The 26,005-nt window shown below is 41.5% G+C and overlaps 2 protein-coding genes across 5 annotated transcripts in view; one reads left to right on the forward strand and one right to left on the reverse strand.

Annotated features, from left to right (window-relative positions):
• The window catches only part of LOC122433651 (Golgi pH regulator), a 48,065-nt gene extending 44,476 nt beyond the window's left edge, over nucleotides 1-3,589 (forward strand). Inside the window, exons 12-14 of one of the 2 annotated variants that reach the window (XM_043456752.1) lie at nucleotides 224-313; nucleotides 2,742-2,807; nucleotides 2,912-3,053. In XM_043456752.1, the coding sequence (XP_043312687.1) occupies nucleotides 224-313; nucleotides 2,742-2,807; nucleotides 2,912-2,938 (183 nt within the window). In that variant the 3' untranslated portion in view covers nucleotides 2,939-3,053. Of the gene's footprint in view, nucleotides 1-223; nucleotides 314-2,741; nucleotides 2,808-2,911 lie in introns of both variants that reach the window. The other variant, XM_043456751.1, reaches the window with a different exon arrangement.
• Nucleotides 3,590-4,324: 735 nt separating this feature from the next.
• Nucleotides 4,325-26,005, reverse strand: part of PDZK1 (PDZ domain containing 1) — a 53,382-nt gene continuing 31,701 nt past the window's right edge. For all 3 annotated transcript variants that reach the window (XM_043456750.1, XM_043456744.1, XM_043456735.1), the window contains exons 2-9: nucleotides 19,861-20,072; nucleotides 18,858-19,104; nucleotides 16,780-16,916; nucleotides 15,736-15,931; nucleotides 13,589-13,785; nucleotides 7,238-7,462; nucleotides 6,246-6,542; nucleotides 4,325-4,809 (exon numbers count right to left, since the gene is read on the reverse strand). In XM_043456750.1, the coding sequence (XP_043312685.1) occupies nucleotides 4,756-4,809; nucleotides 6,246-6,542; nucleotides 7,238-7,462; nucleotides 13,589-13,785; nucleotides 15,736-15,931; nucleotides 16,780-16,916; nucleotides 18,858-19,104; nucleotides 19,861-20,070 (1,563 nt within the window). In that variant the 5' untranslated portion in view covers nucleotides 20,071-20,072 and the 3' untranslated portion in view covers nucleotides 4,325-4,755. The remainder of the gene's footprint in view (nucleotides 4,810-6,245; nucleotides 6,543-7,237; nucleotides 7,463-13,588; nucleotides 13,786-15,735; nucleotides 15,932-16,779; nucleotides 16,917-18,857; nucleotides 19,105-19,860; nucleotides 20,073-26,005) is intronic.

Raw genomic sequence — 26,005 nt, forward strand, 5'->3', positions numbered from 1 at the left:
TATTTTCATCACTTCACTGCATTTGCTATCTTCTGTCCTTAAGTTTTAGGTCTGCTAGTTAAGATACCCACTGAAGTCTTTGTATACATGTTTTTATTGCCACTTACTTACTAATGAAGTTCCCTCTCACAGTCGCTTAAGTGATAATAATGTATCATCTTAGCTTTCCCATCTCTCTGAACAGAGATTTAACAAATACTTTTTTGTCCTCTTGTCTTGACAGGTGAAGTTCTGGTCCCAACACATTTCCTTCATTCTGGTTGGAATAATCATAGTCACATCTATCAGAGGACTGCTGATCACTCTTACCAAGGTAGGTTGTATCACAGAGTTGAAAAGTACTTAATTACATGTGGCACTGTGAGATAACTTTACCTAATTAAGATTTCTGCCTTCTGAGATCTTAAACAACAACTACAAATTTGTAAAAGACATGCCACAGAATAAAAGAAAAAGTTGGACTAGCACATAAATTGATGATAATGTATTTACGTCATACACCAGGCAGATAAGTACAGTTACCAAAGGTCATAGGATGAGATCACAGTGCGTTTCATTCACTGATGTGTCACCAGCATCTAGAACAGAAACTGGTGCAGGTAGACACTGAGCAGCAGACAGTTGGAATGAATAAAGGAGGTGGTATTTGAGGGGAGACTAATAACTGGGAGAGTCACTTGTAAAGAGAATATGGAAGCAGGAGAAGCTGAGTGTTGGGCTGTTTTCTGATCAACATAGGAAGGTTTCATGGAACTGGAAGGTAGATTCTCTGGTAGAAGAGGTGGGATTTCAAAATCCAAGAGCTGTTGAAATGAAAGGAGCAAAGAGATTGGAAGGGGGAAAGGGCTCTGCAAGCATTCAGCACAATTTTAGGAAGAGCTCAAGAACCCAGAAACAATTACAGGGGCTTGGAGTGGTCTGGTGTAATTTGCTTTAATGTTATATAATGATGCTAAAATCATATGTATCACATGGTTTCTGGTAAGTAGGAATCTTTTCACATTATAATACTTAAAACCACCAACTTAACCCATATCAGTTCAGTTCAGTTGCTAATTCGTGCCTGACTCATTACAACCCCATGGACTGCAGCACACCAGGCTTCCCTGTCTTTTACTATCTCCTGGAGTTTGCTCAGATTCATGTCCATTGAGTCAGTGATGTCATCCAACCATCTCATTCTCTGTCGCCCCCTTCTCCTGCCCTCAGTCTTCCCCAGCATCAGGGTCTTCTCTAATGAGTTGGCTCTTCGCATCAAGTGGCCAAGGTATCAGAGCTTCAGTTTCAGCATCGGTCCTTCCAGTGAATATTCAGGAATGATTTTGTTTAGGATTGACTGGTTTGATCTCCTTGCAGTCCAAGGGACTCTCAAGAGTCTTCTCCAACACCACAGTTCAAAAGCATCAATTCTTCAGTGCTCAGCTTTCTTTATGGTCCCACTCTCACATCCATATATCACTATTGGAAAAACCATAGCTTTGACTAGATGAACCTTTTTTGGCAAAGTAATGTCTCTGCTTTTTAATATGCTGTCTAGGTTGGTCATAACTTTTCTTCCTAGGAGGAAGCGTCTTTTAATTTCATGGCTGCAGTCACTCTCTGCAGTGATTTTGGATCTTGTTTCCGTTGTTTCCCCATCTATTTGCCATGAAGTGATGGGACTGGATGCCATGGCCTTAGTTTTTTGAATGTTGAGTTTTAAGCCAGTTTTTTCACTCTCCTCTTCCACTTTCATCAAGAGGCTCTTTAGTTCCTCTTTCTGCCGTAAGGATGGTGTCATCTGCATATCTGAGGTGATTGATACTTCTCCCGGCAGTCTTGATTCCAGCTTGTGTTTCATCCAGCCCAGCGTTTCTCATGATGTCCTCTGCATATAAGTTAAATAAGCAGGGTGACAATATACAGCCTTGACGTACTCCTTTCCCGATTTGGAGCCAGTCTCTTTTTCCATATTTGGTTGTAACTGTTGCTTCTTGACCTGCATATAGATTTCTTAGGAGGCAGGTAGTGTTCTGGTATTCCCATCTCTTGAAGAATTTTCTACAGTTTGGTGTGATCCACACAGTCAAAGGCTTTGGTGTAGCCAATAAATCAGATGTTTTTCTGGAACTCTCTTGCTTTTTCTATGATCTGACAAATGTTGGCAATTTGATCTCTGGTTCCTCTGTGTTTTCTAAATCCAGCTTGAACATTTGGAAGTTCTTGGTTCACATACTGTTGAAGCCTCACTTGGAGAATTTTGAGCACTACTTTGCTGGCATGTGAGATGAGTACAACTGTGCAGTAGTCTGAGCATCCTTTGGTATTGCCTTTCTTTGGGATTGGAATGAAAACTGACCTTTTCCAGTCCTGTGGCCACTGCTGAGTTTTCCAAATTTGCTGGCATATTGAGTGCAGCACTTTAATAGCATCATCTTTTAGAATTTAAAATAGCTTAACTGGAATTCCATCACCTCCACTAGCTTTGTTCATAGTGATGCTTCCTTCAAAGCATCACTAGTAGTGATGCTACTAATTTGTAGTGATATTTTCCCATACTTACCCATATGGGAAAACTATAAGTGGATCCTTTTGGGGCAGCCTGTTTAAATGTCTTATTTATAGCCTTAATCTTATGAACGGTTCTATACAAGATGGTGGCATGGAAAAAACACTTTTATTTACATGCTAACTATACTAAATGTTTTTGACACAGGAATCTAGAAGTACTGTATAATCATCTCTCCTCCCTTTCTTGACAGTTCTTTTATGCCATCTCCAGCAGTAAGTCCTCCAATGTCATTGTCCTGCTATTAGCACAGATAATGGTAAGTTTAATGAACTAGCTTTATGTCTAGAGCCATAAAATACCAGAAATGTTTCATACTTTTTAATATTTTAACAATTTCCTTTGTCTGTCACTGCATTCAAGCCCCTTCTGGATTCATTTGACCTATAGGGCATGTACTTCGTCTCATCTGTGCTGCTGATCCGAATGAGCATGCCTCTGGAGTACCGCACCATCATCACCGAAGTTCTTGGAGAGCTGCAATTCAACTTCTATCACCGTTGGTTTGATGTCATCTTCCTGGTCAGTGCTCTCTCCAGCATACTCTTCCTCTATCTGGCCCACAAACAGGCACCAGAGAAGCATATGGCACCTTGAACTCATGCCTATTACAGACTGCTACAGGCCAGTGGTGTCAGAATTTGGATATAAGAGGGAAAAACTGGAGGGGCCAGGGCCTAACATTTTTAAAACAACACAGTGCTGTGGTAGCATATTCTACCTGCAGCTTACGCCTTCGTCCTCAGATGACACTGTAATCATGAGTAGCTTCAGTTTCTCGTTTATATGAGAGAGAGAAGTAACTCAAGCTAGCACTCAACCAAGAGTACCCTGTTTGGTTTGAGGCTGGTGGAGTATGCCAGGTGGTGGGGCTAAAAGGAGCCAAGAAACTAAAGGGAGAAAATACACTGGAACTCTGGGGTAAGAGAAATGTAAGGTAGCTGCTTAAACACATGAGATTCTGTTTAATCAAGGATCCCATGGAGGAGGTTATGACTTTCCCTTGAGATTGACTATCATTAAAAGCAGAGATTGTTAACACTTGGGCCTTACTGTCATTCTATCAGGGATAGCTTGGTATCATGCTTGTGTGATCTAAGTCAGCATCCCAGCCCTCCTCCCCATCCCCTTCCCCCTTCAAATAACCAAAAGTTCATCTATGCTGGGGAAGGAGTGGTATGCAACTGAAATAGAGTGTATCAAGAGAGACTGCAGAGTATGACATTATTCTTGATTTCCTTTCAACTTATTTCAATCCCTGGGTTGGGAAGATCCCCTGGAGAAGGGAAAGGCTACCCACTCCAGTATTCTGGCCTGGAGAATTCCACAGACTGTATAGTCCATAGGGTCACAAAGAGTCGGACACGACTGAGCAACTTTCACTTTCACTTTAAACTAGTAATATTTAAGAGTGAATTACTCTAAAGTCACTGGTGATATTTCATTTTTTCTTTTCATCTGACATTTGTGGGGTTGTGGGGTAAAACAATGAATAACTTAACTGGAATAGGTCACTTTCCTATCCTAGGACTCAGTCTTCATCTGTAATAGGAAGCTTTTGGAAAATTTGTAGGACACTCAGAAATGCAATTTAAGGAAATCTTGAATTTTATTACCAGGAAATCTCTCTTTGTTACTGAGATCTTATTCTGAGTTTTGTTGTGTTGGGGGTGTCTAGAGGCAAAATGAAGGTTAAAACATAAAAAGTTTACCAGAAACAAAAGCACTATTAAGGTTCTATCAGCCAACAGGGAAAATTCAAGCATACTCAAAAGGCATTTTTAATGGCATTTATTTCAGCAACAACAACATTCTTACAATAGCATGGTTTTAATAGGCTTATCTGCTCAGATACCTTAATTAGCAGTTCTCACATATACAGATTTATGAATCATCTTTGGTGCCCTGGGAACCTATAGAAGAAATAACATCAAACAGAGAAGAGCAGTTAAGTTGAAGGTTGAAAGAGATCTCATGAAAAGCATCTGGCTCATATATTAACTTTTCCTAAGTTGGCCATAAATAAGCTTTCTGCAGTAGCCACCCCTGAGACAGATGACAGCAGAAGACAATCACATGTGATGAACTGGTTTCCAAGGAGTTCTTCTCTAACAAAGACAGTAAACGGATGTCAGCTCATTCCTTGGGAAAGGATTCCTATTAAATACCCAGAAACAGCTGTCAGCCAAAGCCAGTGCTTGTTCTCTTCACATCTGTGTGTCTTCAGAATTGGAAGAAGAATGAGAGGCTGTACTGTGGGCCTGTGCAAAAGAAAACAGAGATGTGTAAGTGAGAAGAGTGTGAACTTAAGGAGATGGATGGTCTGTTTTAGATTTGCACCTCTTGAGTCAGGAAGAAGAGTCACTCACTAGAAGCTTGGTGACCAGAATTCTGCACTTGGCTTCATTTCCAGCTTGCTGTTCGACCCTGACACATTCCTTTTAATATCTATATATACATATTTCTTTTCTATAAACTAGCATAGTACTATAATTGACTTTCTATAGAGTTCTTATAGAATTTTTTTAAAGACATCTAGAATACTTTCTTTGTGAAACAATATAGGAAACAAGGTCAATGGCAACATGTATGCTATGATCTGCATGTTTGTATCTCCCCAAAGTGCAGAGGTTGAAATCCTGTTTCCCAAGGTGATGAGGAGGTGATTAGGTCAGGAGGGCGAGCTCTCATGACTCAGATTAGGCCTTTATAAGTGGCCTCCCAGAATTCCTTAGCTCCTTCTACCATATGAAGGCAAGCCAGAAGTCAGCAGTCTGCAACCCGGAAGAGGGCCTTCACTAGACCCTGAATCTGCCAGTGCCGTGATCTTGGGGTTCTGAGCCTCCACAACTGTGAGAAATAAATGTTTGTTGTATATAAGCCACCAAGTCTATGGTATGTTGTTTAGCAGCCCAAACAGACTAAGACAGCTTATATTCATTAAAAATGAGTATTTGCTTTTTAGATTACCAATCTGCAGAAATAATGTAATGAAAAAAATGTAAAACTTTTATTTAGAGTCTTGGCTTTGTCATACGTTTCCTTTATGAACTTGGATAGTTTACTTTTGGACCTCAAGTTCATCTATGAAGAGAAATTGAGACTTGTCAAGGAATTTATCTAAATGAAATACAAACAGAATAATGTTTATTCTTCCCCAGTAATGAAACTTGAATACCTGCCAGTTATTTTAAAAAGAATATTGTCTCTAACCACCACCATTCATTTTCATGCTCACCATGAACCAGGCACTGTTCAAAGACTTTAACAGTCTTAATATATCCTGATAACAATCCTACAGATTATCTCTGTTTTATAGGTGGGGAAACTGAGGCACAGAGAATAAATCCATTGTTTTCTGTTACTTGTTACCCAAGGCTGGTAAATTACCCAGCCTATTACCCAAGAGTGATAAATGGCAATTCCAGAATTTGTATGTAAATAGTCTGATTTGGGTTCTTCAGGTGTTTTCATTGTAATTTTGATAAGTTACTGTCAACTCCATGCTATGAAAAATAAGTTTATTCTTAAACTACCTCCTCTCACCCACGGTAACTGAATTTGCTAGTTCTCTTTACACTGTAATTTTCTAGTGTTTTAGGAGAACTGTGGTAAGCGTAGATACATGGTGCACTTGTTAAGGACTTTACCGTACTCTGGTTAGTTAGATCACTAAAAGCAATGTGTCACCACTCACTCGTTCTCGTTCTTCTGCCGTGTGTGAGTCTTGCTCTGATTCTTCCAGCCTTCCTTCATCAGGATCAGGGTCGTCATCCAGCGGATCAGCCATGGAGGAAACGATAGGGATTTTCTTAGCCTGGAAATAATCATAGGCCTTCTTTCCACAGACTAAGAGTGTGATAGTCTTGCCACTGCTCTGGATTCTGTCCACCACCTTCTCATAGGGCTCATCCAGCATGTTTACTCCGTTCACCTCAATGATGACGTCCTCATCCTCCAGCCCAGCCAGGTCAGCAGGGCCGCCCTTCTGCACCTGTGAGCAGAGTTCTGAGTTGCCACTTCCAAACAGAGACCACAGAGTGTTAGACTAGCAGTTCTGCAGAGGAGAGATGAGGGCTTTGATAATTTATTCTCAGTCATGTTGAGAATACAGACATTTCTCCTTGAGGTACAGAAGTTTAAAATGGTGCCCTAATGCTTTCTGCTTATGAAAGCTACAATTTCATAAGTGCTACTCAAAAGAATAGTGTTCACAGTGGTTGAATATCCTATTGTATATCTTTCATATGGTGCTTTCCAGGGTGAAGGCATTAGATTCCATAGGTCCCCCGTCTTCATTCCCAACTTGAGAGCTACAGAGATAGTCTTCTAACTGTCAGTATCTGCAGGGTAATGGCATTATGCCAGACACACAGAAGCAAACAAGTACTACTCCCAGACAAGAGTTGTTAGTAGTGACTATCAACTACAGTCATGTCAACTCACTCTGTTTATTTGATTTGAAATGTCTAAAGAGACACACAGATGTTTCAGAAAAAAGGATGTGAACTTTGATGTACTCATAGCTATCTTAAAGGGTATGAGATCAGTATTTACTTGAACCCAAGTGAGACACTCAGTGTAGGCCTTTGGTGTAATCTTTTTACTGAGCCATTAGTGAGTGGGAGGAACTGAGACTCTCCTTACTGTGGCTGTGTTCACTGGGCTGCTGGCACCAGCTCACCATACCTCTTTGACGAATGAGCCTGGTTGACCCCGAACCGCGTTTAAGTGAAAGCCATAGCCATCTTCACCTCTAGTCAGCCTGCAGAGTTTAGGCTTATGATCTCCTACTTCCTCTGTAGTTTCTGGGCTTGAGACCTCCAGAGGAGCAGGAGTAGGAGCTGGAGCCTCCTTGACAGAACCATTAGGCAGCTCTTCACTTTGATAGTAGAAAAATGGAGAAAAGCCAGCCTTTTGAAAATAAAGTGGAAAAAAACATTAATGATAAGTATGAGAATTTACACTTTATTAAATGTGCTGGTTTAATTTATAAGGTATCCACTATGTTCCACTCCTCTTCCAGATACATCTGGTTGTGGGCTGTAAAATATCTCTACTACCCCAAACGGAAAAGGTATGAAGGAAGATTGAGCTTAGTTACCGAATAATGAGCATAAACAAACATACATACATTTGTGTAAGCAAATGTACATACACATAAAATAAAAGCAGTATAGAATGTTGTACAAGGATCCAAATCTAACAGAACTGCTAGTTTATTCTGATTCTATGATAGTGAGCAAGTCACTGAACAAATTGTCAGCAGTCTCCCTGTTGGGAGATTATAAGACATTGAGTGACTTGCCCAATACCTCATGCAGAGGAGGTTCACTTGGCCCTTTCCCTCAGTGAGATGGTCTTCAGAACTGTTCAGAGCCCCTCAAACACATTAGAGAAAGTGAAACATAAGATGATATTTTTGTCACTATTTGAATTACAGTGATCATTTGGGGGAGTCGGTAGAGGAAGTTGGCAATCACACAGTCACATATGGTAACAAAAGTCGATTCCAGTCATTTACTACTTGCTTCTCCCACTCCCCGCTCCAGTCCTGTCTGTTGTACTCTGTTTTACTATTTGCTGCTATAACCATTAGCTGACACTCTGCTATGCTAGACTCCTTTTTTTTTTTTTTTTTAAGCTTTTTATTTTGCATTGAAGTATAGCCGGTTAACAGTGTTGAGAGAGTTTCAGGTGGACAGCAGAGGGACTTAGCCGTACATATACATGTACCCATTCTCTCCCAAACTCCCTCCCATCCAGACTCCTCACTATCTTTAAATACTTCTAATCCATCTCAACTCCCAGACTGTCCATGTGAAGAAGGCAGTGATGGTCTTAAATATAAAAAGGCAGAGAAACAGGAAACATAGGACTAGTTTTTGTTACAGAATGAAAAGTTTAGCTGACTGTGGGTTTTAGTTAAGAGAATTTTTAGTTGTATATTTTATATAGCTGTATATTTGGATATGGTAAGATTTTGGATCAGCAGTTTAATTACTGCCCACAGGTGTGCAGGACATTTGTTAGAGTAGAAAATCAAGCAATTGATGCTAAGCCTGGCTGACCCCGAACCGCGTTTAAGTGAAAGCCATAGCCATCTTCACCTTTAGCCAGCCTGCAGAGTTTAGGTTTATGATCTCCTACTTCTTGTTCAACAACCTGACTAAAACTGGATTTGGGGTCCTAGTATCATCTGTTTTACCCCAAGACCGTGTCTTCCTTTCTAAACAAGAGTAGCACCGGCACAGGACTTCCCTGATGATACAGTGGATAAGAATCCTGCCATTGCAGGGAACATGGGCTTGATCCCTGGTCTGGGAAGATCCTGCCTGCCTCTGGGCAGCTAAACCTGTTGATCACTACTCAAGTCTGTGCCCTCTAGAATCCCCAAGCTGCAGCTACTGAAGCCCGTGTGCTACACCTGTGCTCCACAACAAGAGAGGCCACCACAATGAGAAGCCCGCACACAACTAGAGAAGGTTCTCTCGAAGCAACAAAGACCCAGCACAACCTAAAATAAAAATTTTTTTAAAAGAGTAGCACCAGCACAGAACCTCCTACTTACCCAATTCAATGAACCTCAGATCTTTCAATGCTATACTTGCAAATCTTCCCACATTTCTTTCTCTTTAAAATGTGGAAAATTGTCAGAGTGACTCATCACATGCGAAAATACTTCTGCTATCACTACAGATCAACTGTATCTGACAATAGCAGCTAGTCTTCAGGCAGAGGACGGTAATGAGTCTTTACTCATCTTCATTCAAATATTTGGGTGTCTGGTATGTGCCAAGAACTGGTCTAAGTGTTTTGTTTTAGTCACTGATATATATATATATCAAAGATCCAACCATCATGCACCTACCCATCTATGGAACTTAACTTTGGGAGAGAAGAGGGAGGAAGAGGATGGAGACAGGCATCTTCTTAGATCCAATTTCTCTCATACTAATCAAAACATTAAAATTATAGTTAAGTCACTCTGTCATAAGATTAGGAGGCATTGAAAAGGACTTGGGACTTCCCAGGTGGTGCTAGTGGTAGAGAACCTGCCTGCCAGCACAGGAGACAAAGAAGATGCAGGCTTGATCCCTCGGTTGGGAAGATGCCCTGGAGGAGGAAATGGCAACTCACTCGTTTTCTTGACTGGAAAATACCGTGGACAGAAGATCCTGGCAGGCTACAGTCCATCATGGGGTTGCAAAGAGGCCGATGCTACTCAGCAAGCACACAAGCACGCATGCATGAAGAGGACTTGATGCCTGAATTCCCTTTACAGCAGCTACTGCAGTGACCTTCTGACTTGTTTGATTTTTTTCCTCCAACTGGGAGCTCCCCACTCTGCAGAGCTTGTTCCTGGTAGCTTTGGTTGTCTTTAAGCCAAAAGCTAGCTCCTTTTGCCTTCTCTATTTGGTGAAGCTGTGCCCCGTAGGACACCTCAAAAATAAGTCTACTTCCCACATGTAATAGCCTTTCAAATTCGTGTGTGTGTGTGCGTGTGTTATTTGTTTTAAATCCATTTATCTGTCAATGGACACTTGGGTTGATTCCATCTTTTGACTCTTGTGACTTGATTTGTGGCCTAGCACATGGTCTATTCTGGAGACTATCCCATGTGCAGTTGAGAAGAATGTGTATTATATTGTTGGGTAGAGTGTTCTTTGTATGACTGTTAGATCTAACTGGTTTGCATTGTTCAAGTACTCTAGTTCCTTACTTCTGTCTGATTGTTCTATCCAGTATTGAGAATGGGCTATTGAAGTCTCCAACTATTATTGTAGAATTGTATTTCTCTTTTCAATTTCATCAATTTTTGCTTCATGTATCTTCCCAGCTCTAACATGTGTAATTGACAGTTACAGTTGTATATGTTTGAGGTGTACACATCATGATTTGCTAGACATATACATTGTGAAATCATTACCATGATCAAGTTAATTAACACAGATCCATTACCTTACATAGTTACCATTTAGCCTTTTAAATTCTTGACAATGTTTTCCTTTCTTCCCTAAAACCTATGGTTATTCAAACTAAATATTCACATAATGTCTTACAAAACCTATACCCTGGTTACCTTTCTTGACACTGGCCTAAAGTGAGGTTGTCAGGACTGGACACATTGTTGATTAACTCATTTAACGCTTAATAACCACCCTTCGCCATAGATACACCCACCTTACAAGGAAGGAAACAGGCACAGGGAGGGTAATTTACCCAAAATTACATTACTGGTAATTTCAGGTGTAGTCTGATCAACTCAGAACAGTAATACTATCATCTTCAAAAGCCGAATGTCAATTAATGTAACCCTAAATTGAGTTTTTTGGGTAGGGGCAGCTACTCAGAGTGTCATCAAGTTTTCTGCACTTTTTTCTATAGTCATCAGTTCAGGCCTCACCATTTGGTATTTATACAATTTACTTTTAAGTTAGTTTAGTACTTGAAATATATTCCTGATTAAACTTAAAACTTACTAGTTTTTATTCTTCTATCTTGACTAGATATTTTAAATATTAGTCTCTAGTAACTATTCATCAACACATTAAGTCATCTGTATGACTTAAGTCTTTCCCATTCTGTTGTTTTCCTCTAACTCTTTGCATTGATTGCTGAGGAAGGCTTTCTTATCTCTCCTTGTACTCTTGGAACTCTGCATTCAAATGGGAATATCTTTCCTTTTCTCCTTTGCTTTTCGCTTTTCTTCTTTTCATAGCTATTTGTAAGGCCTCCTCAGACAGCCATTTTGCTTTTTTGCATCTCTTTTCATGGGGATGATCTTGATCCCTGTCTCCTGTACAATGTCACGAACCTCTGTCCATAGTTCATCAGGATCATTGAAAAAGCAAGAGAGTTCCAGAAAAACATCTATTTCTGCTTTATTGACTATGCCAAAGCCTTTGACTGTGTGGATCACAATAAACTGTGGAAAATTCTAAAAGAGATGGGAATACCAGACCACCTGACCTGCCTCTTGAGAAACCTGTATGCAGGTCAGGAAGCAACAGTTAGAACTGGACATGGAACAACAGACTGGTTCCAAATAGGAAAAGGAGTACGTCAAGGCTGTATATTGTCACCCTGCTTACTTAACTTATATGCAGAGTACATCATGAGAAACGCTGGGCTGGATGAAGTACAAGCTGGAATCAAGATTGCTGGGAGAAGTATCAATAACCTCACATTTGCAAATGACACCACCCTTATGGCAGAAATTGAAGAGGAACTAAAAAGCCTCTTGATGAAAGTGAAAGAGGAGAGTGAAAAACTTGCCTTAAAGTTCAACATTCAGAAAATTAAGATCATGGCATCTGGTCCCATCACTTCATGGGAAATAGATGGGGAAACAGTGGAAACAGTGTCAAACTTTATTTTGGGGGGCTCCAAGATCACTGCAGATGGTGACTGCAGCCATGAAATAAAAAGACTCTTACTCCTTGGAAGGAAAGTTATGACCAACCTAGACAGCATATTAAAAAGCAGAGACATTACTTTGCCAACAAAGGTACATCTGGTCAAGGCTGTGGTTTTTCCAGTGGTCATGTATGGATGTGAGAGTTGGACTGTGAAGAAAGCTGAGCGCTGAAAAATTGATGCTTTTGAACTGTGGTGTTGGAGAAGACTCTTGAGCATCCCTGGGACTGCAAGGAGATCCAACCAGTCCATCCTAAAGGAGATCAGTCCTGGGTGTTCATTGGAAGGACTGATGCTGAAGCTGAAACTCAAGTACTTTGGCCACCTCATTCCAAGAGTTGACTCATTGGAAAAGACCCTGATGCTGGGAGGGATTGGGGGCAGGAGGAGAAGGGGATGACAGAGGATGAGATGGCTGGATGGCATCACCGACTCGATGGGCATGAGTTTGAGTAGACTCCAGGAGTTGGTGATGGACAGGGAGGCCTGGCGTGCTGTGATTCATGGGGTCACAAAGAGTCGGACACAACTGAACGACTGAACTGAACTGAACTGTTGACTTAAGTATATTAAATAGGTTTTCCATGTCTCCATCCACATTTAATAATATACTAGCTTAGGAACAAACAGCATGCTATTAGACATCTGTTCGGGTTGACATTTGGTCCAGTATCAAGTACTCTTAGGAATGGTGGTTCAACTAGCTAAAAACCCATTAATTTTTCTATCATCCAGTTCACTCTTTAGTCTTCTTTACACAAATGTCTTGAAATGTCTATTCAAAATGTGCTGGGAGGGAGTATGGCATAATAAATTAAAACTTGCTTTCAAATACTGACTTCAGTCTTTGATAAAATGGGTGATTTTAGCCAATCATTTAGTCTGTCTAAGCTTCAGGTTTTTCTAATCTGAAGGAGGCTAATTCTACCACCCAAAATATTCCTCCCTCTATATCATTTATATACCTTTGGATGCTTCTATTGTATATCACATAGAACAAGTTCATCTTTGTTCATTTTTGTGACCAACACCCAACAAGACAGATGACACTTTAGAAGGCCCCTGAATGTCTGCTAAGCTAGAGTGAACCTCAATTCTTGTGATAAAAGTGTTATAAAAGACCTTAAAATATGCAGACAATAGGTATTGTGACTAAAAGATAAAAGGAAATAAGGTTAGTTTGACACAGCTTGGTCTTGATGAATCTGTGTTTCTACTCCCTTGCTAAGGGTTTATAAACTAATAATCCCTTCTAGGCTTTTACATGGGATTGATAGAACACATTGGTCTATAGGTTAAAATCCAGTCATTCTCTATTTGGGAAAGTTAGGACTACATCTGCTTATTTCCAGGCTGTTTTTCATAGATTTTTCCCAGGTCACCAGGAGAAATTCTGCAGTTATATTTGCAAATTCTTTCAAAAATCTTATTTCCAAGGACTTAAACCTCATGAACCCATCACATTCTCTTATCTACCAATTTGAGCTTCAGTGCAGCGTTAATGATGATTGTTATGCCTCTTCCAGTATGAAGATCAAAGTGGTAGCTTAACCAGAATTTGAGGGCATGAGTGAATGGACCCAACCTTAATTCATGAATATGTGACCTTGTATTACTTACCAGTTTATATATGTTGTCTGTCTCTTTGTCTACCACCAACAGAGAGGTCTGATCTCCGCCCTTTCTAATCATTTCCACCACACTGTCATGATCAAGGGACTCCACAGACGTGCCATTGACAGCAACAACCAGGTCATTGTTCTTCAAGCCAGCCTTTTCTGCTGGACTTTTGGAATCTATGTCCTTGATGATTTGACCTACCCCCGCCAAAAAAAAAATTTTAATAAAATTTAAATAAAATTATCAGAAAGATCCCTAGAAAACAAATGGAGGGATTTCTGCTGGGGCCTAAAGCCCTTATAAAATAGATATAAAAGGCATGCTGAATACAACTCCTGTCCTTCCCACTAGGATATCTATACGCATCCTATCCACCTCGATCAGAACTCATTCCAGGAATAAACACAAGAATTGAGGTTCACTCTAGCTTAGCAGACATTCGGGGGCCTTCTAAAGTGTCATCTGCCTTGTTGGGTGTTGAGTCTTCAGGAATTGAACCATCTTCACTAGAAGCCTTCAGATCTCTCACCTTTTTTTTTTTTTTGCCCCTCATACAGTTTTAACAAGCTCCAATTTCACTTTTCCAGCTAGTTGCTTGGCATCTCTTGGTCACCTGTTAGTGGGAGCACCATCCTCCTGTCACTGACACGTAGCATGATTCTTCCTCAGCATCCACTCCCTGTGTCTAATCAGCCAAGTCCTTCAGTGCTACCTTAATATTTTTACACATCTCTTCTGGAGCCCTAGTTCTTCTGCCTGAAATGCAGTTTGTATTCCTGCCTTGAATTCTTGCTAAACTGCTACCTTATCAGTTGTTCTCCCCTCCTTGTTTGCCTTCTCCAGTACAGACCTGCCTTCAGTTTCATCTTGATGCAACGTCTGAGCAAGTCACTCCCAAGCACGACAGCATGAGTGTGAGCTTTGGAACTAAATAGACCTAATTTTGATTCTAGCTGTACTAGAACTATTTGACCATGTAAAAATTGTTGTATCTTCTTCAAGTCCCCAATTTCAGCAATTCTTGCAAAATTATTAGGAGTAATTGAGATGTGTAAAGCCCCCAAGCCAATGTAGGCTTAATTTTTCTTCTCTCTCACACTGAGAGAGAATAACTCCCCACTAACTCTGGAAATAAGTCTAAACTCCTCACCATGCACTCATAGTCCATCATGTGTCTCTTCAACTGACCTTTCTAACTTGATTTTCTGTGCTGTACTTTAAATGGCCATCAAACTGAACCTGTTTCTTCCTGCTTTATTCACACAATCCTATCTTCATGAATTGGACTTAACTTGTCTCTACCCCATCAGCTTGCCCAAATTCTGTTCATACTACAAAGCCAGAGTTCAAGTGCTACCTTTACTATGAGGCCTCCCAATACCTTTTTAGTGAGAAAAACTTGCTCCAACATTGAATTTCCATAGTATCTTAACTGCCCTGTTTTAAGATGTTTCTCACCATCTACCTTCAGTTATGGACATATGTGTCTTATCTCCTCTAGTAAATAGGGGTCTTCTTGACTGAAGAATTCTCATTGCATTCATTCGATATTCTCAAAGATCCTGAGGATGTTTTTATACCATATGAGTCAAACTAATGTTTCATAAATTAATGTAAATATATATGATGGAAAGAAAATGGCAACTTCTGGGTGAATAACAGTTTTCATGGCCTGAACCTACATTTTTTTTTTCCTAATGTATTCAGCTTGTGTAGGAGGACCTTAATTCTTACTGAATTACAGGGAATCAGAAAGACTCCTGGTTCTATTCATGTCCCAGATCCCCACCCACACCCCTGCCTCAGATCTAGTGGTGTGTTGGCGCTGTCTCAAACCAGCTCATGAGAATACTTCTCAACTTTGCATTCTATGACAGCATGTTGTAGCTTGAAATCAGACATGGTGGGAGTATTTACACCACAACGAAACAACACATGCTACAGATTAGGGCTTTTTATTTTTCCCAGAGAGCCAATTTACTAGCATGCTACTGCTCAGATCCAAAATTCTGCCTTATAATTCTGCTATGAAAACCTAAGGATACCCTGATGGGGGGGCTGTGGGGGCCTAATGAACTCTGGAGTCACACTGGGATGAAGAATTGGATGGTTACACTGCCAAGTTTTCTGCTCTTCAAGTGCCTTACCTTTCTGTTCTGGGCTTTCCCTCAGGTAGAAACCATAGCCATTGCTTCCCTTCTTCATTTCTACTACACGGGGCTGGCAGGGTAGCAGTTTCAGACTGGCTGTTTCTCTCTTGACTTTTATCTTCTGCTCGCTATGGTGCTTGTCAGTTTCCTTGTCCACAAGCAGGAACGTGATGCGGCTTCCAGACTTCTTCACCTGCAACAACACTCACAGGTGAGGACCACCATCAGTCTCCAAGAAAGATGCTGGGAAATAGAAAAGTTTCTGTGTTGAGGCACACAGTCTATAGATTAAACAGGATATATGGGATGTAAGTCCTGAGCTTAAGCTATAACACTGTTTTGTACTACTTCACTGGTATTTATTTATCTTCCCTTATACAGTTGTTTCTCCCTTTGTTAAGTATGATGTCACCCACACAGATGCTAACTGAACCCAAGTGAAAGCTGGAATTCAGAAAACCCAGAAAGGTACTTAGGTGAAGACTAGGAAAGGAATTTGGAAAAGAAAGTAAAGGTCTACTTTGAAATATCATTCTACCAAGAAAAGATAAAGTTGTTCAATTTTCAAGGTTCCATGTGACCCCAAAGGAAAAACTCTGAGTGTTTTTCATGCATCCTGGAATCATGCTGGGGCGTAAGATTTGGGGTATAACACATCAAATACTCCCCATGTGTAACTCAAGATTCATCACCCACACTGGTCATCTTCCAGCTTGTATTAAAACACTTTAGTAACATTGGTTCAACATCGAATTTATTACAAGTTTAGAGAGTGATTCCAGTCAGTTACACATAAGATCCAGAAGATAATGGTTTTTTAGAACACTTTTCAAGACAACATGAAACTAGCAAAGGCCTCATTCCAAAACCCTATGTTAACACTGCTTACACCACTAGTGAGTCTGTTTGCTGTTAATACAAAGGTTTAGCTTCCCATTTTCATAGTCTTCCCATCATAAACTACCATTCCTGTCTTCCTGTCGCTTCTGATGAGAGCAGAGTGAAAGTTAAGGGTGAGAAAAGTACTCCTTTGGGATATACCTTTTCAACTACCTCCTCATGGCTGGCATCCTCTACATTCTCTCCATTCACTTCAATCAAGTGGTCATCAACCAGGACTCCAGCTTTCATAGCCACACCTTGAGGTTTTATATCAGTCATGTACACTCCGTTTTTACCTGAAGGAGAGTAGGGGGTAGACAAGTGTCACAACTCCATTACACTGAAAGTCTAACAGCAAAGGGTTTTCTCCCAATAATATAAAATTAGAACTTCGCATTTTAGGGCTAACTCAAATAGACTTTGATACAGAAGGACAATTAGAACTCATAGCACAAACTTGACACAGCCATTACTCAGTTGGTTTTCATTGATTTGAATAGGATTTCTGAGCCCAACTAAGTACACAGAAAGAATCTCAAGTGGCACTGGCCTCTTGAACCAGAAAGTAGCAAATCATGCCCACTCTGCATCACTGGGTCATACTCCCTCTCCTTTGCATTTGTAGAATTAGATGGCATCTGCTCTGTTCTGTCCAACTACCACATCGCAGTGGACTGAATGAATCTCACTGATGCAGGCTAAAGAAAACAGGCATGGGAAGAGAGGAAAGCATACACACACACGGTCAGTCTGGATTAGCAGGAAGTATGATTTAGGTGCTTCCTAGGGAAATGCTATCAGTTCTTTCAAGATATTAATATTTCAGCCTAGGCAAAGGGTACCTTCATTATGACTACATAAACCATTTGTAAAGAAAAATAATAGTTTAAACTCTGCTTCCTTAAATACTTGGCATTTCTCCTGTTACCTTTTTATGTTTGTCATGAAGGAAACATTTTCTTCATAAAGCTAATTTAAACTTTTCACCACAGACATTACACAGAGGCCAAATGAATAGAGTCTGAATTGCAATTTCTTTTTTTCTTTCTTTCTTTTCTTTTTTTACCATATTACTGATAATAAACCTCTGAGAAATGCCAGGCTTCCCCTGACCACCTATATCACTGTGTTTTAACAACTGACAAACTCAAGAAATATCTCTTATAGCTAGTTTATTTCTCTTGCTAACAGGTTAAATAAGCCTTAGAAACCATGTTTAGTATTAGTCCACTCTTTCCAAGCCAAGCATTAGTTGCTCAGTCATGTCTGACTCTTTGCAACTCCATGGGCTATGTATAGCCTACCAGGCTCCTCTGTCCATGGTATTCTCTAGGCAAGAATACTGGAGTGGGTTGCCATTTCCTTCTTCAGGGGATCTTCCCAACCCAGGGATCAAACATACATCTCTTACATTTCCTGCACTGGCAGGCAGGTTCTTTACCAATAGAGCCACCTAGGAAGCTCTTTATCACTTAACCAAATTATGACCCGCCACCAGTGCCTCTCTAGTACAGAAAGAACAGGGAAGGAGCAACGTTAGAGGTGGAACCAAAACCCTAATTCAGCTATGGTTCCAACCTCAATCCCAGTGAAACCATTAGAAAACCACGGTCAACTGTTCATGGGTCAGCCTGCAACTCTGAAATGCTAGGAACAGAACCTCTAGTACTTTCTGATGGTTGGGGTTTCTCAAATCACTGTACCTCTCAGCTAGAGGTCAGGGAGACATCTCAGAGCATAGCCACAGCTGAGGGTACTATCTTGATGCCACAGGAGGGTGGGGATCTTGGCCGTGCCTGCGGCAACTGTAACAGCAGCTGATACATAAATAGGTGTGCAAGGATTTTTTGAATAAGTGACCACCTGGACACTCAGAGATGAAAAGAGGTATCATTCTAATTCAAAAGTAGTTCACGGAGAACCTCCTTTTTCTTGCCTCTTATTCTCCATTCTCTCCTCCATCTTTACCCCCAAAGAAGCATCAACCCTCTAACCCTCTGGCCTCGAGGGCTCAGCTTAACAAACACAGGGAGACAGGGGTGCCCAGTGTCCCTCCACAGTGCTGTTGTCCAACATCCTGATCCCTCTGTGCACAGCTGTGCCAAGGAAGGGCCAGGGAGAGAGAGGCTGCTGTTGAATCTCCATAGCAATTGATGAGTTAGTCAACGAAGTCGTTAACAGATACCAGTCTCTCTCTTCCAGAAAGCTGTTTGTCCCTGCCCCACCTTCAAGCTCACCTTGGACAGTTTTCAGAGAGAAGCCATAGCTACCCCCCTCCTTCACTAGGTAGCAGAGCCGTGGCTGCGTCCACATCTGTGCTCCTCCGTTCATCACAGAGGGCGGCTTCTTATCGTTCAAACTCGACTCCTGACTTTGACCCAATGCTTTCAAGTCTACTTGCTTTTTCATGGCTTTCTCATAGGAATCCCCATCCAGAACTAGTAAAGTCACTGAATTCCCACTCTTTCTGACCAGATCCACAACCTAAGAGGAAGAAAGAAAAAGATTAACTTTAACCAGTAACCCTCTATCAACCACCAGGGTTGTGGGTGAGAGAGCAGTGCTCACCATCTGACTCTGGAGATTCTATCACCTGACCCCTGACATTTGAGTAGTCAGTAGATCATCCCCCAGCCATCTGCACCTGGGCCCCACCAAGATCCAGGGACAGATTAGGCTGGGCCTTTAGCACCACTGGACTCTATAGAGTGCAGCCCAAGCCCAGCCCAGGGAACTTCTACTAGGACTGGTCTTCTCCCGGGATGAATGCTGTCCCGAAGCACAGCATGTCCTGAGTCTACAGAGACAGCATAGTACAGTGAAAGAGCACCCACTTAGAGGCAGATAGAATTGGGGTGAGGTCAGACACTCCCATATGTTCACTGTGTGAACACATTAGCAAGCTAAGGTATCTAAGCTTCCACTTCCTCGACTGTCAAATGGTACCTCATGGGTTGTGCCAAGGATTTAACAAAATAATGAATGTGAAATTGCTTAGTATAGTCCCGTTCACATAGCAAATATGCAATGCACATTAGACCTGACACTATTCAAACCTAGGAATAACTTTTACAGTTCTTGGTTAATCATAGGAGAGTTGATTAGCTGGCAGAGTAGAGCTGTAAAGGTGTCCTGCCCTACCAGTGGCAGCAAGGAAAGCTCCACTAACACCCAGAACTAAAATCATCAGAGATATAGGGGCTAAAGAGATCCTTCAAGAACTCCAAATGTCCCGCTTACCTGCATATGCTCTTCCTTGTCCACGAAGACACCATTGATCCTAAGAACTCTGTCTCCATCCTGGAGACCCGCCTTCTCTGCTGGGCTACCCTTCTCAATCACCCGGACCAGGTGGCCGTCAGTGTCCTTCTCAATTCGCAGGAAGAAGCCATAGCTTTTCCCTTCCTGTTTGGTTAGCTTACATTCTCGGGGGTGGAAGGTGGAGGCCATTTCTGTGATGAAAAGTGAATGGGTAAATCCTTGAGAAAGAGTCTAACTGGGGTGAGAAATCTGTACTCCATCTCCTATACATCTTTTCTTCTAATCACACCAGCTCCCAGCTGTTCAGGTAGCAACATTTGGGGTATGGGAGGTCACCTTCCAGGACTTGGTAGTGATTTCCAAATCTGTTCCTCCCCAAAGATGACCTTTCACTTGAGTTTCAGACCCATGTATTCAGCTAGGTACTGGACACAGATGCTTCAATTTCAGTAGTTCCAAAACCAAATTCCCTTTTGTCCCCTGACCAAAAAAAATTAGTTCCAAATATATTACTTAAAATTTTTAAGAAAATCCAAGTCCACTTTCATTTAAATATCTGAAGGGCTTGCCAAGTTCAAGGTGTTGAAGATAAATCTGTGACAAGACAAATCTATACTTTTCCTCTCATGTCAGGGAGAACATGTTTTTACAGAAACATGTGGTGAATGATCTTCTAGGGAAGAACAGAGTGATGAGGGAGAACATAACAGAGTCTTGGGAGCAAGGAATGGGGTGGGAAGAATAAAGTACGGCTTCCTAGAGAAATGACTTTTCCAAGACCTGAAAAATTAGAGTGGTGAGATGGGACAAGTTAAGGAAGACCTCAAATAATTAAAAATCAGAGAAGCCAGACCTAAGAGCTGACATGACACATTGGAAACAGAAAAGTAGTTTCCAGGACCGTGAAGTTCTAGTCAGAGAGGAATAGGGATTCCCCCACAGAGAGAGGGTTCCCACTGCTGGGTCAGATTTATCCCTCCTGAAGCCCCTTCTTTTTCCACCCACCTTGCTACTTCTTTCACCCCATTGTAGGATCGAGGTCCTGGGCCACAGGATGAGGAAAGGAAAAGTGTAAAAGCTTGGAGCCCTGTCACCCAGTCATTAAGTGTAAGATTCCTGCCAGGCACAGGAAACTATAGTCACTATCCTGTGATCAACTATAAAGGAAGATAATATGAAAAATATGTATAAGTGAATCACTTTGCTTTACAGCAGAAAGAACACAAAGTTGTATATCAACTATACATCAATAAAATTAAAAAAAAAAAAATTTCCGGCCAGGGGTCCCCAACCCTTCCTGGTGGAAGCAATTTTTTTTCCATGGGGGATTGAGAACAGAGGCCAGAACTGCTGGTGTGTGTAAAGCAGAGGCTAGACTCTGCTGGGTCAACTGCCTGCCGGGCAAACCCTCATGTTCCCCTCATCACAGCTCCCCACCAGTAACTCAGAATAAACCATTCATCTCTCCTGGAAGGACAGGAGCAGAAAACTGCACAGGGGTGGGGAGGGTGAATAGGCTCCCTAGAAGCCACGCATGGTGTTTCCAGATGGCCATCCTCCTACCTCCGTGCCCAGTACACATGGGGCAGAAAGCCTCCCATGGCCTGACCCTGTGGCTACTTCACTTGGTCTCTGCAGAGTCTGGCAGACAAGCCACCAGGGGCGTGGATGACTAAGCAGCCAAGGAAACAAGAAACAGTGTTTCAAGTAATGTCTTACCAGGGCCTGACAAGAACCTAAGGCTGAGTTCACCCCACTGAGGACCAAGGGCAGAGAAAAGTGAAGACACAATCACCAAGGTTGCCACCCACACTTGGGAGAGTGTTAGCCGCTCTACTGTATCAGGACCAGCCACCAGGAAGATGCTGCTTTGGGGGGAACGGGGGGAAGTAGGCAGTTAGGGGAGAAGAGGGAAGCACCAGAGTGGGGCTTCTCACACAGAGGCATCTGTGTGTGGTCCTTCTGACTTCTCTTTGGCTTCTCTTTCTGCTGATCATCTATCCACAAGCATCAATTCCATTTTCCAACTTTAATCCACATCTATGTCCAAACCTACTCCTAGATTCCTATCAGCTCTCAATTTCATAGGCCTGAAAACTCTTGAAGGAAAAAAAAAGAAAATCCCTCTGAAATTTGGAGGTAATTATAGAGACTCTTCATCCAAATCCTACAAAATTCTAAACATGTCCTTATAATTATTCAAAATAAAGACCATTAGATATTTTCATCAAGAGATGAGGCTTAAAAAAAAAAAAAAGAGAGAGATGAGGCTGTTTATAATCATCATATGAATGCTCATTCCTACAGTTGTTTGTTTAAACAATAAATGCTGGAGAGGGTGCAGAGAAAAGGCAACCCTCTTACACTGTTGGTGGGAATGCAAACTAGTACAGCCACTATGAAGAACAGTATGGAGATTCGTTAAAAAACTGAAAATAGAACTGCCATACGACCCAGCAATCCCACTGCTGGGCATACACACCGAGGAAACCAGAATTGAAAGAGACATGTGTACCCCAATGTTCATCGCAGCACTGTTTACAATAGCTAGGACATGGAAGCAACCTAGATGTCCATCAGCAGACAAATGGATAAGAAAGCTGTGGTACATATACACAATGGAATATTACTCAGCTATTAAAAAGAATGCATTTGAATCAGTTCTAATGAAGTGGATGAAACTGGAGCCTATTACACAGAGTGAAGTAAGTCAGAAAGAAAAACACCAATACAGTATATTAATACATATATATGGAATTTAGAAAGATGGTAACGATGACCATATATGCAAGACAGCAAGAGAGACACAGATGTAAAGAACAGACTTCTGGACTCTGTGGGAGAAGGTAAGGTGGGATGATTTGAGAGAATAGCATTGAAACATGTATATTAACATATGTGAAATAGATTGCCAGTCCAGGTTCGATGCATGAGACAGGATGCTCAGGGCTGGTGCACTGGGATGACCCTGAGAGATGGGATGGGGAGGGAGATGGGAGGGGGGTTCAGAATGGCTGACTCATGTCAATGTATGGTAAAACCACTACAATATTGTAAAGTAATTAGCCTCCAATTAAAATAAATTAATTTTTTTTAAAGTAATAAAGTTGTTGTGTAGTCATTAAGTCATGTCCAACTCTTTGCAACCCCCTGGACTGTAGCCCATCAGGTTCCTCTGTCCATGGGATTTCCCAGGCAAGAATACTGGAGTGGGTTGCCTTTTCCTTCTCCAGGGGATCTTCCCAACCCAGGGATCAAACCGGAGTCTCCTGCATTGCAGGCAGATTCTTTACCACTAAGCCATCAGGGAATCCACGCATTTCTAAGGTCAGTTCAGTTCAGTTGCTCAGTCATGTCCGACTCTTTGCGACCCCATGAATCACAGCACGCCAGGCTACCTGTCCATCACCAACTCCCAGAGTTTACTCAAACTCATGTCCATCGAGTCGGTGATGCCATCCAGCCATCTCATTCTCTGTCGTCCCCTTCTCCTCCTGCCCCCAATCCCTCCCAGCATCAGGGTCTTTTCCAATGAGTCAATTCTTCGCATGAGGTGGCCAAAGTACTGGAGTTTCAGCTTCAGCATCAGTCCTTCCAATGAACACCCAGGACTGATCTCCTTTAGGATGGACTGGTTGGATCTCCTTGCAGTCCAAGGGACACTCAAGAGTCTTCTCCAACACCACAGTTCAAAAAGCATCAATTCTTCGACACTCAGCTTTCTTCACAGTCCAACTCTCACATCCATACATGACCACTGGAAAAACCATAGCCTTGACTAGACGGACCTTTGTTGGCAAAGTAATGTCTCTGCTTTTTAATATGCTGTCTAGGTTGGTTATAAATTTCCTTCCAAGGAGTAAGAGTCTTTTTATTTCATGGCTGCAATCACCATCTACAGTGATCTTGGAGCCCAAAAAAATGATAAGGTACCCACCCATAAAATTCAGCCATCTCACACTCTGCAGTGGCAACCACAGGGTCTTACTCTCAAGGATGGAAAGGGAAACCTCCTTGATAGCAGGACAGTCTAGTGTTTGGGGAGAGGAGAAGAGCAAAGCTTTCCTGTATCTAAATAGAGACCTGAAAGTCTGAAATAAAAGGAAACACAAATGCATTTCTGGGCAAAATCTCAAGTTGTTTTGTTTGTTTCAAGTTTGAAACAGCCAGAGAGTAATCACTCAGATCTGCACTTATGTCTTTGAAGGGTCAGGTGTTCAAGGTCAGAGTTTCTTTTCAACATCTATGGTTGAAGCCCAGAGAATTAGAGCCAGTTCACAATGATGAAAATACTGATAGAAATGCTACCACATTGATGGGGAAACAGCCACTGCTCCAAGCCCCGGGTTACATCCTTCCACCCTGTTTGCCCTCCCCACAATTCAACCACTAAAGGATTAATGCTGGTGCCCACCTCAAATTGATGAAATATTTAACACTTTCAATCAGTGCAGAAAGCCAATCAAACCTTCAAAGCCTGGACTTACATAGAGCCCTAAAACTGTTTGTCTCCTTTGCCATCTTGTATAGAGATGGTTCAGCTAGGAGTCAAGAGGACTGGGCTCTGGTACAGGTCAGTCCTTGTGGGTCTAGTCCACGTCCTGGTGTTACACTGGCCCCTAAAGCAGGGCTGGAATCCGTCACTTTAGCAAGACTGTCTGCTCCATGATGAGGATGCCTGGGACTCTGGAACCTGGGGCTGAGCTGGGAAGGACCTTTGTATTTAAGAGTGCTGTTTCCTCAAATATCAGATATTAATGCATATATCTGGAATCTAGAAGAATGGTACTAATGAACCTATTTGTAGGGCAGCAGTGGAGACACAAACATAGAGAACAGACTTGTGGTCACGGTGGGGGAAGGAGAGGGCGGGAAGAATTGAGAGGGTAGCACTGAAACACAGCCATTACCACATGTGGAGCAGACCCGGTGGGAGTTTGCCGTATGGCTCAGGGAGCCCAGCCTGGGGCTCGGTGACAACCTGGGAGAGGGGTGGGGTCAGGGGTGGGAGGGAGACTCAACCTGTGGTTGATTCGTGTTGATGTATGACAGAAACCAACACAACAGTGTAAAGCAATTCTCCCCTAATTAAGAAATACATTTTTTAAAATACTGTTTCCTGTTTCTTCTTCCTTTTCTTGCAAATCAAAACCACAGTGAGATATCACCTCACATTCATCAGAATGGCTGTCATCAAAAAGACCACAACTAACAAGTGTTGATGAGTATGTGGAGAAAAGGAAACCCTCATACACTTGCTGGTGGGAATGTAAATGGGTGCATGGAAGACAGTACAAAGATTCCTCAAAAAATTAAAAATAGAATTATCATATGACCCAGCAATTCCACTCCTAGGTATATATCCAAAGAAAATGAACACTAATTTGAAAAGATACACACCCCAATGTTCATAGCACTATTATTTACAATAGCCAAGATACAGAAGCAACCCAAGTGTCCACGGACAGATGAACAGATAAAGAAGATATGGTACATATATACAATGGAAAACTACTTAGCCACAAAAAAGAATGAAACGTTGCAACAACACGGCTGGACCTGGAGGGTTCTATGCTTCGTGAAATAAATCAGACAGAGAAAGACAAATACTATATGTTATCACTTATATGTGGAATCTAAAAAATAAAATGTATATAACAAAACAAAAATAGACTCACAGATATAAAAAACAAACTAGTAGTTACCAGTGGTGGGAGGGAAGGGGAGAGGGGCAAGACATGGGTCAGGGATTAAGAGATACAAACTACTGTGAATAAAATAAATTAGCTACAAGGATATATTGTACAGCACAGGGAATATAGCCAATATTTTATAATAACTTTAAGTGGAGTATGTATGTGCTCAGTTGCTCAGTCATGTCTGACTCTTTGAGACCCCATGGACCGTAGTCCACCAGGCTCCTCCATCCATGGAATTCCCCAGGCAAGAAATACTAGAGTGGATTACCATTTCCTACTCCATTAAATGGAGTATAGTCTATAAAAATTTTGAATCAGTATGTTGTACACCTGAAACAGAATAGTGTAAATCATTATACTTCAATGTTTAAAAATTAAAAACAAGTGAAGGTAATGATTTTAAAAAAAAAGATCTTGTTTCTTTA

Source organism: Cervus canadensis, chromosome 2 (genome assembly GCF_019320065.1).
Source record: "Cervus canadensis isolate Bull #8, Minnesota chromosome 2, ASM1932006v1, whole genome shotgun sequence".
Taxonomy (NCBI): Eukaryota; Metazoa; Chordata; class Mammalia; order Artiodactyla; family Cervidae; genus Cervus; species Cervus canadensis.